The sequence below is a fragment of the Dama dama genome, chromosome 18 (genome assembly GCF_033118175.1).
Source record: "Dama dama isolate Ldn47 chromosome 18, ASM3311817v1, whole genome shotgun sequence".
In the NCBI taxonomy this organism is placed as follows: domain Eukaryota; kingdom Metazoa; phylum Chordata; class Mammalia; order Artiodactyla; family Cervidae; genus Dama; species Dama dama.
This window is the reverse complement of record NC_083698.1, coordinates 99,804,476-99,816,736: the sequence shown is the minus strand read 5'-3', so window position 1 is coordinate 99,816,736 and position 12,261 is coordinate 99,804,476. Positions and strand designations below refer to the sequence as shown.

The 12,261-nt window shown below is 40.3% G+C and overlaps 1 protein-coding gene across 5 annotated transcripts in view; it reads right to left on the bottom strand.

Moving 5' to 3' along the window:
• AGK (acylglycerol kinase) overlaps positions 1 to 12,261 on the bottom strand; it is an 87,687-nt gene that overhangs the window by 43,869 nt on the left and 31,557 nt on the right. For 4 of the 5 annotated variants that reach the window (XM_061165944.1, XM_061165948.1, XM_061165945.1 and 1 more), the window contains exons 3-4: positions 10,945 to 10,984; positions 6,275 to 6,354 (exon numbers count right to left, since the gene is read on the bottom strand). In XM_061165944.1, coding sequence (XP_061021927.1) covers positions 6,275 to 6,354; positions 10,945 to 10,984 — 120 coding nt within the window. Of the gene's footprint in view, positions 1 to 5,938; positions 6,013 to 6,274; positions 6,355 to 10,944; positions 10,986 to 12,261 lie in introns of those variants that run through there. The other variant, XM_061165947.1, reaches the window with a different exon arrangement.

Here is a 12,261-nt window from a genome sequence, read left to right as displayed (position 1 = left end):
GAAAGAGATATCATTTTTAACAATTTCAAATACTAGGGGTATCTCCATTTCTTGAGTTTTAAGCCTGTAGTGAAATCCCTGGAGAAAGAGCAAAATTCTTTTCCACAGAGGCAGAATTTCTGCTGGGAGAGGGAAAAGTTCTAAATTACCTAATCTTAATATGGGATAATTGGCAGTTTGTCTAAAACTCCAAGGGGCTTCCCTGGTGGCTCAGCTGGTAAAGAATCCACCTGCAATGTGGGAGACCTGGGTTCGATCCCTGGGTTGGGAGAAGGGAAAGGCTACCCACTCCAGTATTCTGGCCTGGAGAATTCCCTGGACTGCACAGTTCATGGGGTCGCAAAGAGCCGGACATGAGGGAGCGACCCTCACTTTCACTTTTTAAAACTCCCAGTCATGTGCTTTTCAGGGTAACCCTGGCACACGGTCCACACCTCTCATGGGGACTTTCACATCCTGTGATGAATAGTGGTTCCCAAGACAGTCTTCAACACTAGACTGGAAGCCTTGCAAAAACACACACCAAACCTTACTAATCCTTGAGTCCTGTGGTCTTTAGCATTATGACTGGTATACTTAAAAGGTTATTTAGTAAGCACCTGGTACATCAATACACTTATGAATGAATGAATAATCCATTCCAAATGTAGACAGGTGTATTGTGAGGAAAAGGAAGTGAGACAATTGTGGTATCTTATAACAACAGAAATAAAGCGCTCTTAGAGTGTGTGTGTTTTAAAAGTATACACAGCATTCTAGTAGTGACCCTTGTTCAATTCAGGTCAAGATTCAAAAACAAGAGCCTAGAAATCAAGGGATGCAGAAGCTGCAGAAAGTTTCCAACAACACAGTCTCAAGGTTGAATAAATGTTAAACCTATCAATCAGCTGACTTGTCTTTTACCCAAATATTTTCAACTATCGTATCACAAAACAGAAACAAAAACTAGCACTTTCAAAACAATCAACACCAAACATCTAACTTTTACATTCACACTTACCCAGTCCTCTATCAAAAAGATTATTTTTCTTATCAGTGAGGCATGCTTTGAATTTCTTAAGAATATTTTATACTAGAAAGAGATGCCAAAATAGTGAATAAGGAACATGTATAAAGTTATGCACAGACCAAATTCAACATTCTTTAAAAAGAAGCAACTACCAAATGGAATACAGAACATAAAACGTTTCTGATTATGAATGAAAACAGAAATTGAGAAACAAGTAAATTTTCGCAAGAGCCAAAAGAACAGCTTGAACCAAGGGCCCACCTAGGCAGGTAATAAGCAAACCAAACAAACCTATCCTCCCTCTACTACGGCTCTGAATGCTTATCAGAATGAATGCTGCTGCTGCTAAGTCGCTTCAGTCGTGTCCGACTCTGTGCGACCCCATAGACGGCAGCCCACCAGGCTCCCCCGTCCCTGGGATTTTCCAGGCAAGAACACTTGAGTGGGTTGCCATTTCCTTCTCCAATATTAGAATGAATGGGAAAGGCTAAATGGAAACCCCTCCTTCCCAGATGACCTTTTCTGGGGCTTACACCAACAATAAAAGGCTGAGCTGGTGATACTGTAAACACTTCTCCTTGCAGGACTGCTTTCATTAACGGGCTGATAAAAAAGGGTGTGGAAGTGCATCAGATCCATCTCTGGGAAGCAGAACTCTGGAGAAGTCTCAAGTGGCTGTATTAATCACTTATAACACACCTGGGGGCTCCTCTGAGTTAGCTTAAGAAATAAGGTTTGCAAAAGTACAATGAGGTATCACCTCACACACAGTCAAATGGCATCATCAAAAAAATCTACAAACAATAAATTCTGGAGAGTGTGTGGAGAGAAGGGAACCCTCTTACACTGTTGGTGGGGATGTAAATTGGTTCAGCCACCATGGAGAACAGTATGGAGGTTCCTTAAAAAACTGAAAACAGAGGTACCATATGATACAGCAATCCCACACCTGGGCATAACATACATTTGGAAAAGATGAAAACTCTAATTTGAAAGGATACATACATGCACCCCAATGTTCACAGCAGCACAATTTACAACAGCTAAAACATGGAAGCAACCTAAGTGTCCATCGATAGATGAATGGATAAAGATGTGTTGTGTATACACATGCATATGCATGCACACACACACACACACACACAGTGGAATATTACTCGACCATAAAAAGAATGAAATATTGTCATTTGCAACAACATGGATGGACCTAGAGATCATCACACTAAGTGAAATAAATCAGAAAGAACAATATTATATAATATTACTTACATGTTGAATCTAAAAAATAAATTTATTTTAAAAACAGAAATGAACTCACAAACATCGAAAACAAGCTTATGGCTACCAAAGTGGGGAGGGATAAATTAGGAGTATGGGATTAACAGATACACACTATTATATATAAATTAGATAAACAAAGAAGATTTACCAGTTTATTGTTTTTTTTTTTTTTTTTTGGCCAAGCAGCATGTGGGATCTTAGTTCCCTGACCAGGGACTGAAGCCAAGCCTCCTACATTGGAAGTATGGCATCTTAATCACTGGATGGCCAGGGAAGTCCCAACAGAGATTTACTGTATAGCACAAGGAACTATATTCAATGTATTATAATAATCAATAATGGAAAAGAATCTGAAAAAAAAATATGTATATATAACTGAATCATTCTGCTGTACAGCTGAACCTAACACAATACTGTAAATCAACTGTAATTTTAAAAAAAGAAAAAATATCTGAACATTTGGGCCTTTATTCATGTATTTATGCGATGCTACAGGTACAGAAAATCTCTAAGATGAAAGTGAAGACTTTTTTTTCCTTCTAATGTTCCATATAAAAGATTGAAAAACAAGTGTTAAAAAAAAAAAAACACAAGTGTTACCAGTAAGAAATGTATTATTTATTATATAATTAAGGGTGAGATAGCACCAGAGCCAAATAAAAACTTTCTATACTACAGCAATTTCCAGGTTCATGCACACACAAAAAATAATTACTCCTTAATGTATTATGTATTAATGCTAAACACAGCTATCTTATTTCCTAAAGCTCTAATGTAGTTTTAAACCAGTACTACATAATGAAATAGCTACATGATAAATTATAAATTATGTGTCAGGGCAGAGCCAAGATGACAAAAATAGTACAATTAAGTAGCAAAAGCTATTTCAGAGTGACTGCTTCCTAGAAGCATGCAGGGATTCACCTTGTCAAAGTGGACCATGACTTTAGAAAAATTTTCCTTACCCTCATCTGCAGATAAAGGTATCATACTTTTCAACACTAACTTCACGTTTAAAATCACAAATACATTTCCATGTAAAAGTGTAAACAGAACCTAAAACTGCTTTTAAAAAAGTGTCTTCATTGTTTAAAAATGCAAATATCTCTTAGATGTAAAAATTCAAAATGACTGATTATAGCTTTAACAATTGCCATATAGATCATCAAAATTGGCAACTTACTAAGTTACTAGGTCTCGAAAGGAATAGGACCTGGAACAGTTACATTAATGCGGACAGAAGGAGAGGTCCAAGGGTGGACAGCCAAGCAAAGAACCTTTTGAACTCAGCCTACAGGTCAGTAAGGGCTTCCCTGGTGGCTCAGTGGTTAAAAAACCCGTCTGCCAATGTAGAAGACGAGGAGGCTCGAGTTCGATCCCTGGGTCGGGAAGATCCCTGTAGGAGGAAATGGCAACCCACTCCAGTATCCACGCCTGAAAAATCCCACGGACAGAGGATCCTGGGGGGTTACAGTCCATGGGGTTACAAAGAGTTGGACATGACACAGTGACTAACACCACAGGTCTGAAACAACAAGAACAGCAGCTTGTATTTCTTTAATCGAATGCTAATTATGAAATGGAAGGAATGCAAAACACTTTAGAGGCGTTATCTCATTTAGTCCTGAAGGATTACACGGTGATTTTTATAAGGTATGTGCCATTATTTTCCCATTTTACAGATGAGTATAAATTGAGGAGTAAAGAAACTAAAAAGCAAAACCCGCAGCATCACAGAGCAGAAGAGAGGATACAGACCTGGTCCTCCAGACTCTCAAACTCACATCCAGGTCCCTGCTGGCTTCTCCCAAAAGCCATCAACGACTATTTAGCTGTCTTGGTTATTTTGATTGTGTTTTGTTGGTATTTTTGTTTAGTGCTGGTTTTAAACAAGAATGAGGGAAGCCCCTGGTGGTTCAGTGGGTAAGAATCCACCTTGCAATGCCGGGGAAAGTGAAAGTGAAAGCCGCTCAGTTGTGTCCGACTCTGTGACCCCATGGACGATATAGCCCATGGAATTCTCCAGCCCAGAATACTGGAGTAATGCTGGGGGCACAGGTTCAATCCCTGGTTGGGGAACTAAGATCCCACGAGCCACAACTAAGACCCTATGCAGCCAAGTAAATAAATATATATAAATAAATATTGAATAAGAACGATCACAAGGGCTTATGATAAGCATGTTTAGGGGGACAGGAAGTGGCTCCAACAAAGGTGGGCAAATCTGATTCAATTAGGTAGCACAATGGAGCCGATTTAGGCAATCTGGAGGTAAGTATCTTAAATTGCTGAATTCAAAAGAAATAAGGCATGGCTAGTCCTCGTATCTGTGAAGCCACACTCACTACCTCCCTAGAAAAGACAAGAGAAAGTTATTTCAGAACTCCTGCTTTTCTTTCCAGACAACGTCAAACTTCCCACTTAAGAGCCACTCCCAGCTATGCTTTTTGTTGTTGTTCTCATTATCTTAATTCCAATTGATTTTGACCTTATAGAATCCAATCTAATACAGATTTATTAATTTTCTGATCCTTAAACAGGACAAAAAGAATTATTCTGGTCCTCAGAAAGAATAAAAAGTATCACTCCCCGCCCCCCCCCCCCCCCCCGACCAATTCTTTCTATTTAAAAAAAAAAAAATTTTTAGGACTTCCCTGGTGGTAGAGTGGAGGGGAATCTGCCCGCCGACGCAGGGGACATGGGTTCGATCCCTGGTCCGGGAAAATTCCACACGCCGCTGAGCAGCTAAGCCTATGAACCACAGCTAAGGAGCCTGAGTGTCGCAACTACTGAAGTCCATACCCCCGTCTTGAGCCTGTGCTCTGCAACACGAGAGGCCACTACAGTGACAAGCCCAAGCGATGCAACAATGCGTAGCCCCTGCTCACTGCAACCAGAGAAAGCCTCCATGCACAGCAGCAAAGACCCAGCACAGCCATAAATAAATAAAAAATTTTTAAACGCAATCATAATTTTAAATTTTAAATTATTTCTTCTAAAAACTATCAAAAGTCCTTTTCAACTGAATGACAATTGTTCCCAACTAATAATATAAGAGAAAAAGTTTTTTATTTTGCTTACAGGACTTTTAAAAAAATTAAGACTGTAGCCTGCCAGGCTCCACTGTCCCTGGCATTTTCCAGGCAAGAGTACTGGAGGGGGATGCCCTTTCCTTTTCTAGAGGATCTTCCCAATCTGGGGATTGAACCCAGGTCTCCCACATTGCAGGCAGACGCTTTACCCTCTGAGCCACCAGGGAAGCCCAAGTTTATAGTAAAAAACAGTGGACAATACAGAGTTCTCACATAACTCCCTCCCTGATCCCCTACACACACACACCACACACACTCTCTCCCTCCCTTTCCATATCCTGCACCAATATTGTACATTTGTTATAATAAATGAACACGTGACTACCAACCAAGGTCCCAACTAGTCTCCACATGTTAATTCTCACAATTGCCTCACATGAGCCCTCCAGGACTGTCAGAACAGTGACACAGCAAGGGATATGTCAGCACTCCTATCTCTAACCACATTCCCCCACCACCACACGTCATTTGCTTAGTCAGGAAGACCGAGTGTCCTCCCAACTGACCTCCAAGACCTAACTCTACATTCACTGCTTTGGGGAAGAATGTTTCTGACCTCACAAGGCCACAGTGCTCTTGGCCATCTCCGAACATCCCATATCACAGCAGCAGAAGCTGTTCCCAAGGGGGCTAGGACCAAGCAGATAAGACTGATTTGAATGTGCTAATACTGCAATAATTATTAAAATTCAATTAGACAAGTTGGCTAAGCATCAGTTAGCTTTACAGTTATATCCCCTTAAACCATGATTTCTACAATACAATTGAATCTTATGGCTACGGGAGCAACGAACCTAGTGCTTCCAGTTCCACAGACTCAACCAGCTGCCTGACGCTGTGACTCTTTGCCCCTAGAAAAACTGAATTTGTAACAAATCACAGACTGAACTACCCTTTGCAAGCTGCAGGGTTGAGAAACACAGTTGCCTTCTTCACTTGTGCATTGGGAGGAATAAGTTGATTGCCAAACACCTAAAAAGGAACAAAGAAAAGTTTTCAGTAAGTGTCCTTTTACTGAGTTAGTGAACACATATATTCTTTCATTCCAAAAGAATTTACTTCTGGCCTGTACCCTGAGGAAGTCAATGTTCTTCCAAGATTTCCTATTGACAACCCCACCACTAAGCTGCATGAATCTAAAAAGAATGACACCAACGAATTTACTTATAAAACAGAAGCAGATTCACAGACTCAGAGAAGGAACTTAAGGTTGCCAAGGGGGAGGAATGGGGGGAAAGGATAGTTAGGGAATTTGGGATTGACATGTACTCACTGTTATAATTAAAATGGATAACCAACAAAGACCTACTGTAACAGCACAGGGAACTCTGCTCAATGTTATGTGTCAGCCTGAATGGAAGAAGGGTTTGAGGGAGAATCAGTTCAGTCACTCAGTTGTGGCCGACTCTTTGCAACCCCATGGACCGCAGCACAACAGGCTTCCCTGTCCATCACCAACTGCCAGAGCTTGCTCAAACTCAAGTCCATCAAGTCTGTGAAGCCATCCTCTGTCGGATGAGGAGAAGGGGTTCTCTTGCCTTCAGTCTTTCCCAGCATCAGGGTCTTCGCCAATGAGTCAGCACTTTATATCAGGTGGCCAAAGTATCGGAGTTTCAGCTTCAGCATCAGTCCTTCCAATGCATATTCAGGACTGATTTCCTTTAGGATTGACTGGTTGGATCTCCCTGCTATCCAAGGGACTTCTCCAACACCACAGTTCAAAAGCATTGACATGTAAATCCACGGGTGATTCATGTCAATGTATGACAAAAACCACTACAATATTGTAAAGTAATTAGCCTCCAACTAATAAAAATAAATGAAAAAAAAAAAAAAAAAGCATTGATTCTTCAGTGCTCAGCTTTCTTTATAGTCCAACTCTCACATCCATACATGACTACTGGAAAAACCATAGCCTTGACTAGATGGACCTTTGTTGGCAAAGTAATGTCTCTGCTTTTTAATATCCTGTCTATGTCGGTCATAACTTTCCAACCAAGGAGCAAGTGCCTTTTAATTTTATGACTGCACTCACCATCTGCAGTGATTTTGGAACCACCCAAAAATAAATTCTCTCACTGTTCTCATTGTTTCCCCATCTATTTGCCAAGAAGTGATGGGACCGGATGCCATGATCTTAGTTTTCTGAACGTTGAGTTTTAAGCTAACTTTTTCACTCTCCTCTTTCATTTTCATCAAGAGGCTCTTTAGTTCTTCTTCACTTTCTGCCATAAGGGTGGTGTCATCTGCGTATCTAAGGTTGTTGATATTTCTCCCGGCAATCTTGATTCCAGCCTGTGCTTTATCCAGCCCATCATTTCCCATGATGTACTCTGCATATAATTTAAATAAGCAGGGTGACAACATATAGCCTTGACGTACTCCTTTTCCTATTTGGAACCAGTCTGTTGTTCTATGTCCAGTTCTAACTGTTGCTTCTTGACCTGCATAAAGATGTCTCAGGAGGCAAGTCATGTGGTTTGGTATTCCCACCTCTTTAAGAATTTTCCATTTTGGGGGAGAATAGATACATGTATATATATGGCTGGGTCCCTCTGCTATTCACCTGAAACTATTGCATTTTTAATCTGCTATATACTTCAAAACAAAATAAAAAGTTTTAAAAAAAGTGGACCATTATTTAATAAAATATTATTAAATAATGAATTAGATAATTAAATATAATTAAATATGAATTATACTAAAACACCTACTTCATTCACTTACTACAGGTAAGTAACTTTTCTTTTCTCTATAAGATATGGTGAGGTTTATTACAACCAATAAAGGCATAGTCTGTCACAAGGGAAGTTTGTCTTTAGTTTTCAGAATATAATCATTTTTCCTTTTAAGTGAAATGCAAGTCACTCAGTTGTGTCCAATTCTTTGTGACCCCATGGACTATTCAGTCCATGGAATTCTCCAGGCCAGAATACTGGAGTGGGTAGCCTTTCCCTTCTCCAGGGGTTCTTCCCAACCATCTAAAGCTTATTAATGAAAAACCATTGTGTTACCAATTTACCTTCATATCTTTATACACATAAAAAATAAATCTCATACTCTAGCTGCCTCCTTTCTTTGCAACCCTGAATGATAACTCAGTAGCATCAACTGGTACAGGAAAATAAATATAATTAATGTTTACTAAGTGGAAGGACTAATGCTGAAGCTGAAACTCCAATACTTTGGCCACCTGATACAAAGAGCTGACTCATTAGAAAAGACCCTGATGCTGGGAAAGATTGAGGGCAGGAAGAGAAGGGGACGACAGAGGATGAGATGGTTGGATGGCATCACCGACTTAATGGACATGAGTTTGAGCAAGCTCTGGGAGATGGTGATGGACAGAGAAGCCTGGCATGCTGCGGTTCATGGGGTTGCAAAGAGTCAGACACGACTGAGCAACTGAACTCAACTGAACTGAAGTGCCTAATATTTGCCACTTCCACACATATTGTTCTTAGTTCTCAGAAACCAAGTAGGAATTAAATATTCCCATGTCTATAGATGAGAAAGCCAAGATTCAGAAAAATTAAGTCAAAGTGTTAATAAATTACAAGTTCAGAATTTATATCCATCTAACTTCAAAATCCAAGCTTCCACTCTATCAGTTCTAAAGAGAAGATAATGGATGAGACAAGAGTTCAAACTCATAGAGGATAAGATGTAAGGGGTTATGATGGGGACTGATCAGAGCTGCCACTGCTCCATCAGGATGGGAGAAGATGGTCAACAAAAAGAAGGAGAATAGGGAAATCCTAAAGAGGATTTCTTAACTGGTCAGGTCTTAACTGGTTGGGAAGCAGGTCTGGGCCAAGAAGGTAGAATTCAAGTACAGAAGTACAAAGCAAAGAAGAAAAATGAAAGTTATACCAAGTATCTTATTAAGTAACTGATTCTGACTCTACTACCTCCCTGACAGCCCACTGGAGATCCTTTCTCATTACTGTCTATTACTTGCTCTAAACACAAAAATAAACCTCTATTGCTGAATACTTCAGAAGGACATAGTGTTTCTTTGTAAAAAGTTTCTGGTACATCATAATTTCTACTGTTTTCACTCTGAGTTAGACCTCAATATAATATTGTAATTTGTTCTTCTTCTGTCCATACTATTTCTGGAATTTGGCCAGGAATGACTTAATTAACCAGCCAGATTCCAGATCTATAATTCTACATTATTCCTCTTGGTCCTGGGTTTATAGCCTCTAGAAGCCTTAGCTACCTGTGACTTAGGACTTAGGGTTTATAGTAGATTAAGGAGTTTACATGAGACTATAATGAAGTGACCTTAAAAAAAATCCTATTTTATTCAAGAATTTAGACTGAAAGGGGACGGACACAGGAAAAGTAACTAGAAGGAGTAGACTAAGGATGAATTCACTTGCTTTTTTCAGATGAGAGGAGCTAAATGGGTGTTGGGAAGTGGAGAATTAGAACAGTGGGAAGAGGGAAACATGCAAGGGAAGAAACAACAGAAGGAACAGGGCCATGAAAAAGGAGGAGGAGAGGGAACTCAGAGCAGAGGTGAAGGTATTAATACTTCACACAAGAAAGGGAGTGCTGTATCCACTCTTTGTTCAAGAGCAAAAGCCTTCCCCGTGCATGATTTTCTAGTTACTAATGGAAAATTAGCTTGGGGTGAAGATCACCTCAAATTTAATACTAAAGTTTATTTGAATTGATTTCCAAAACAACCCAGAGCCATGAGATGAAACAACAAAGCAATCAAATTCTTAAAACTCGGATTTAGAACAGTTAGGGAATCCTGAAAGAGAGAAATTTGTTCACACTGTCTATTATCATTGTCATCCATGAAGACACTTCAGAACCTTTTCTGCCTCCTACTTCTACTAAACACATCATGCCTTTGTCATTTTTTAATTTCATGTTTCTTTTTTGGTATTTCTGACATCATAAGCTTAAGTGACATAACAAAAAGGCAACTTAACCATGCAAATTCATCTGCAAGTTATAATGTGCATATTTGGAGGGGGGGTGGGAAAGAAATGTGATCTTAAACTTGAAAGGATGAACAATTCAACTCTAACTAGATAGATGAATATTTAAGTGCAATACCCTAAGACCGGGAATAACAATGCACAAGCTATGACTCAGCTGGGCTAAAGAGACAGGCTTTAAAAGTACGAATCAACAGTTTTAAGAAGATTTGACTTTGAGAGGTAACAACTGCTCTGAACTGATATCCTCGGGGCTTATTCGGCTTAGGCATGAATCGGGCTTTAGCCAGAGCTTCCAGGCCACCTGCAGACATGAACAAATTCCCAGAAGGCCAACCAGTCCAGTTCTGTGTTCTTTGGACTAATCCAGAAGTAAACAAGTCTGAAGGGGTGGGCGTTGGAACTGCTCTTCGCCAGATGGTTAACTTCCTCGAGTTCTATTCAGAATTGGCTGGCAGCCTGATTCATCCCCTGATAGTGGGGGAAAAAACAGCCAAGCTGCACTGATGCAAGGTGCTGGGCAAGTCCCCTGGAACAGCCCGAGATTTCTGCACGGTGGAGATAAGGTGGGTTTTAATTGTTTCATATTAAACAGCATTACCTGAGCTTCTTGACAGGCTGCTCTCCTTAGTAGGTTATCACTATCAAAGTAAACAAAAGAGAAGGAACGTTAGCTTTAATAAGTAGGTTCAAATCCAAACAAATCATCACTTTTTAAAGCACATATAACTCTAAAATAGTCAAGTGAACGTTTCTTAAGACCTGTAACAAATCATGGGCACATCTGAAAGGTACTTTCTCCAAATGAAATCCATGTTAGGTGTTCCCACACAACAGCAGGCAGAATAATCCTCATTCCCTTTAAGATGTTCACATCCTAATTCCCAGAATCTGAAAAGGTTACCGTATGTAACCTTATGTACATACTACCGTATGTAGTAACAGGGTTTCTACAGACATGATTAAGTTAGGGTCTGGGGATGGGAGAGAATTCTGGATGACGTAGGTGGGCCCAATGGAATGGCAAGGGTCCTCAAAAGCAGGGAAACTTCAGTAGCAAATATGACCAGGAAAGGATTGTCAGAAAGATGCAACCTCGCTGGCTTTGAAGATGGAAGGTGGCTTTAAGTCAAGGAGTGTGAGCACCCAGGCAGGAGAGGGGCTCTCCCCAGAGCCTCCAGGAGGAACGCTGTCCTTGCCAACACCTAGAAGTTAAACCCAGGGAGCCCTGTGTTGGATCTCTACTCCACAAACAACAAGGCTTCTCCTCAGTCGTGTCTGACTCTTTTTGACCCCATGGACTGTAGCCTGCCAGGCTCCTCTGTCCATGGGATTCTTCAGGCAAGAATACTGGAGTGGGTTGCCATTCCCTTCTCCAGGGGGTCTTCCCAACCCAGGGATCACAGCCCCATCTCCTGCATCGGCAGGCAGATTCTCTACCACAGAGCTACCTGGGAAGCCACAAAACTGTAAGATAATAAATTTGTGTGGTGTTAAATCTCTAAGTTTGTGGTAATTTGTTAGGGCAGCAACAGAAAAACGAATGCACATACCCTGCATTTTTCTTATTCAGTAGAAATTACTCAGGTCATTTGCCAGAAATAAATTTGAAATATAGTTGCTTCTGCGAGTGTTTTCTCTAAATCTTTTATTTTTTATATCACAGTCAGATACACAATTATATCATAAATGGAAAATTCTGGCGTGAGGCAAAATTTTAGCTTGCAAAACCAAAACATTCTATCAGAATATGTTCATCTATTCAGCATAAAGCTTTCTAAAATGTGTTTGGGCCACTTATACCCGAAGACCACTTTAAATGGCTGACTGCCTACCATGCTCCAGAATCTTCTCCTTGTAAGAGTCCATTCTAACACGGGTTGCTGGCATCATTCATACAGTAACTTCAACCTGGCTA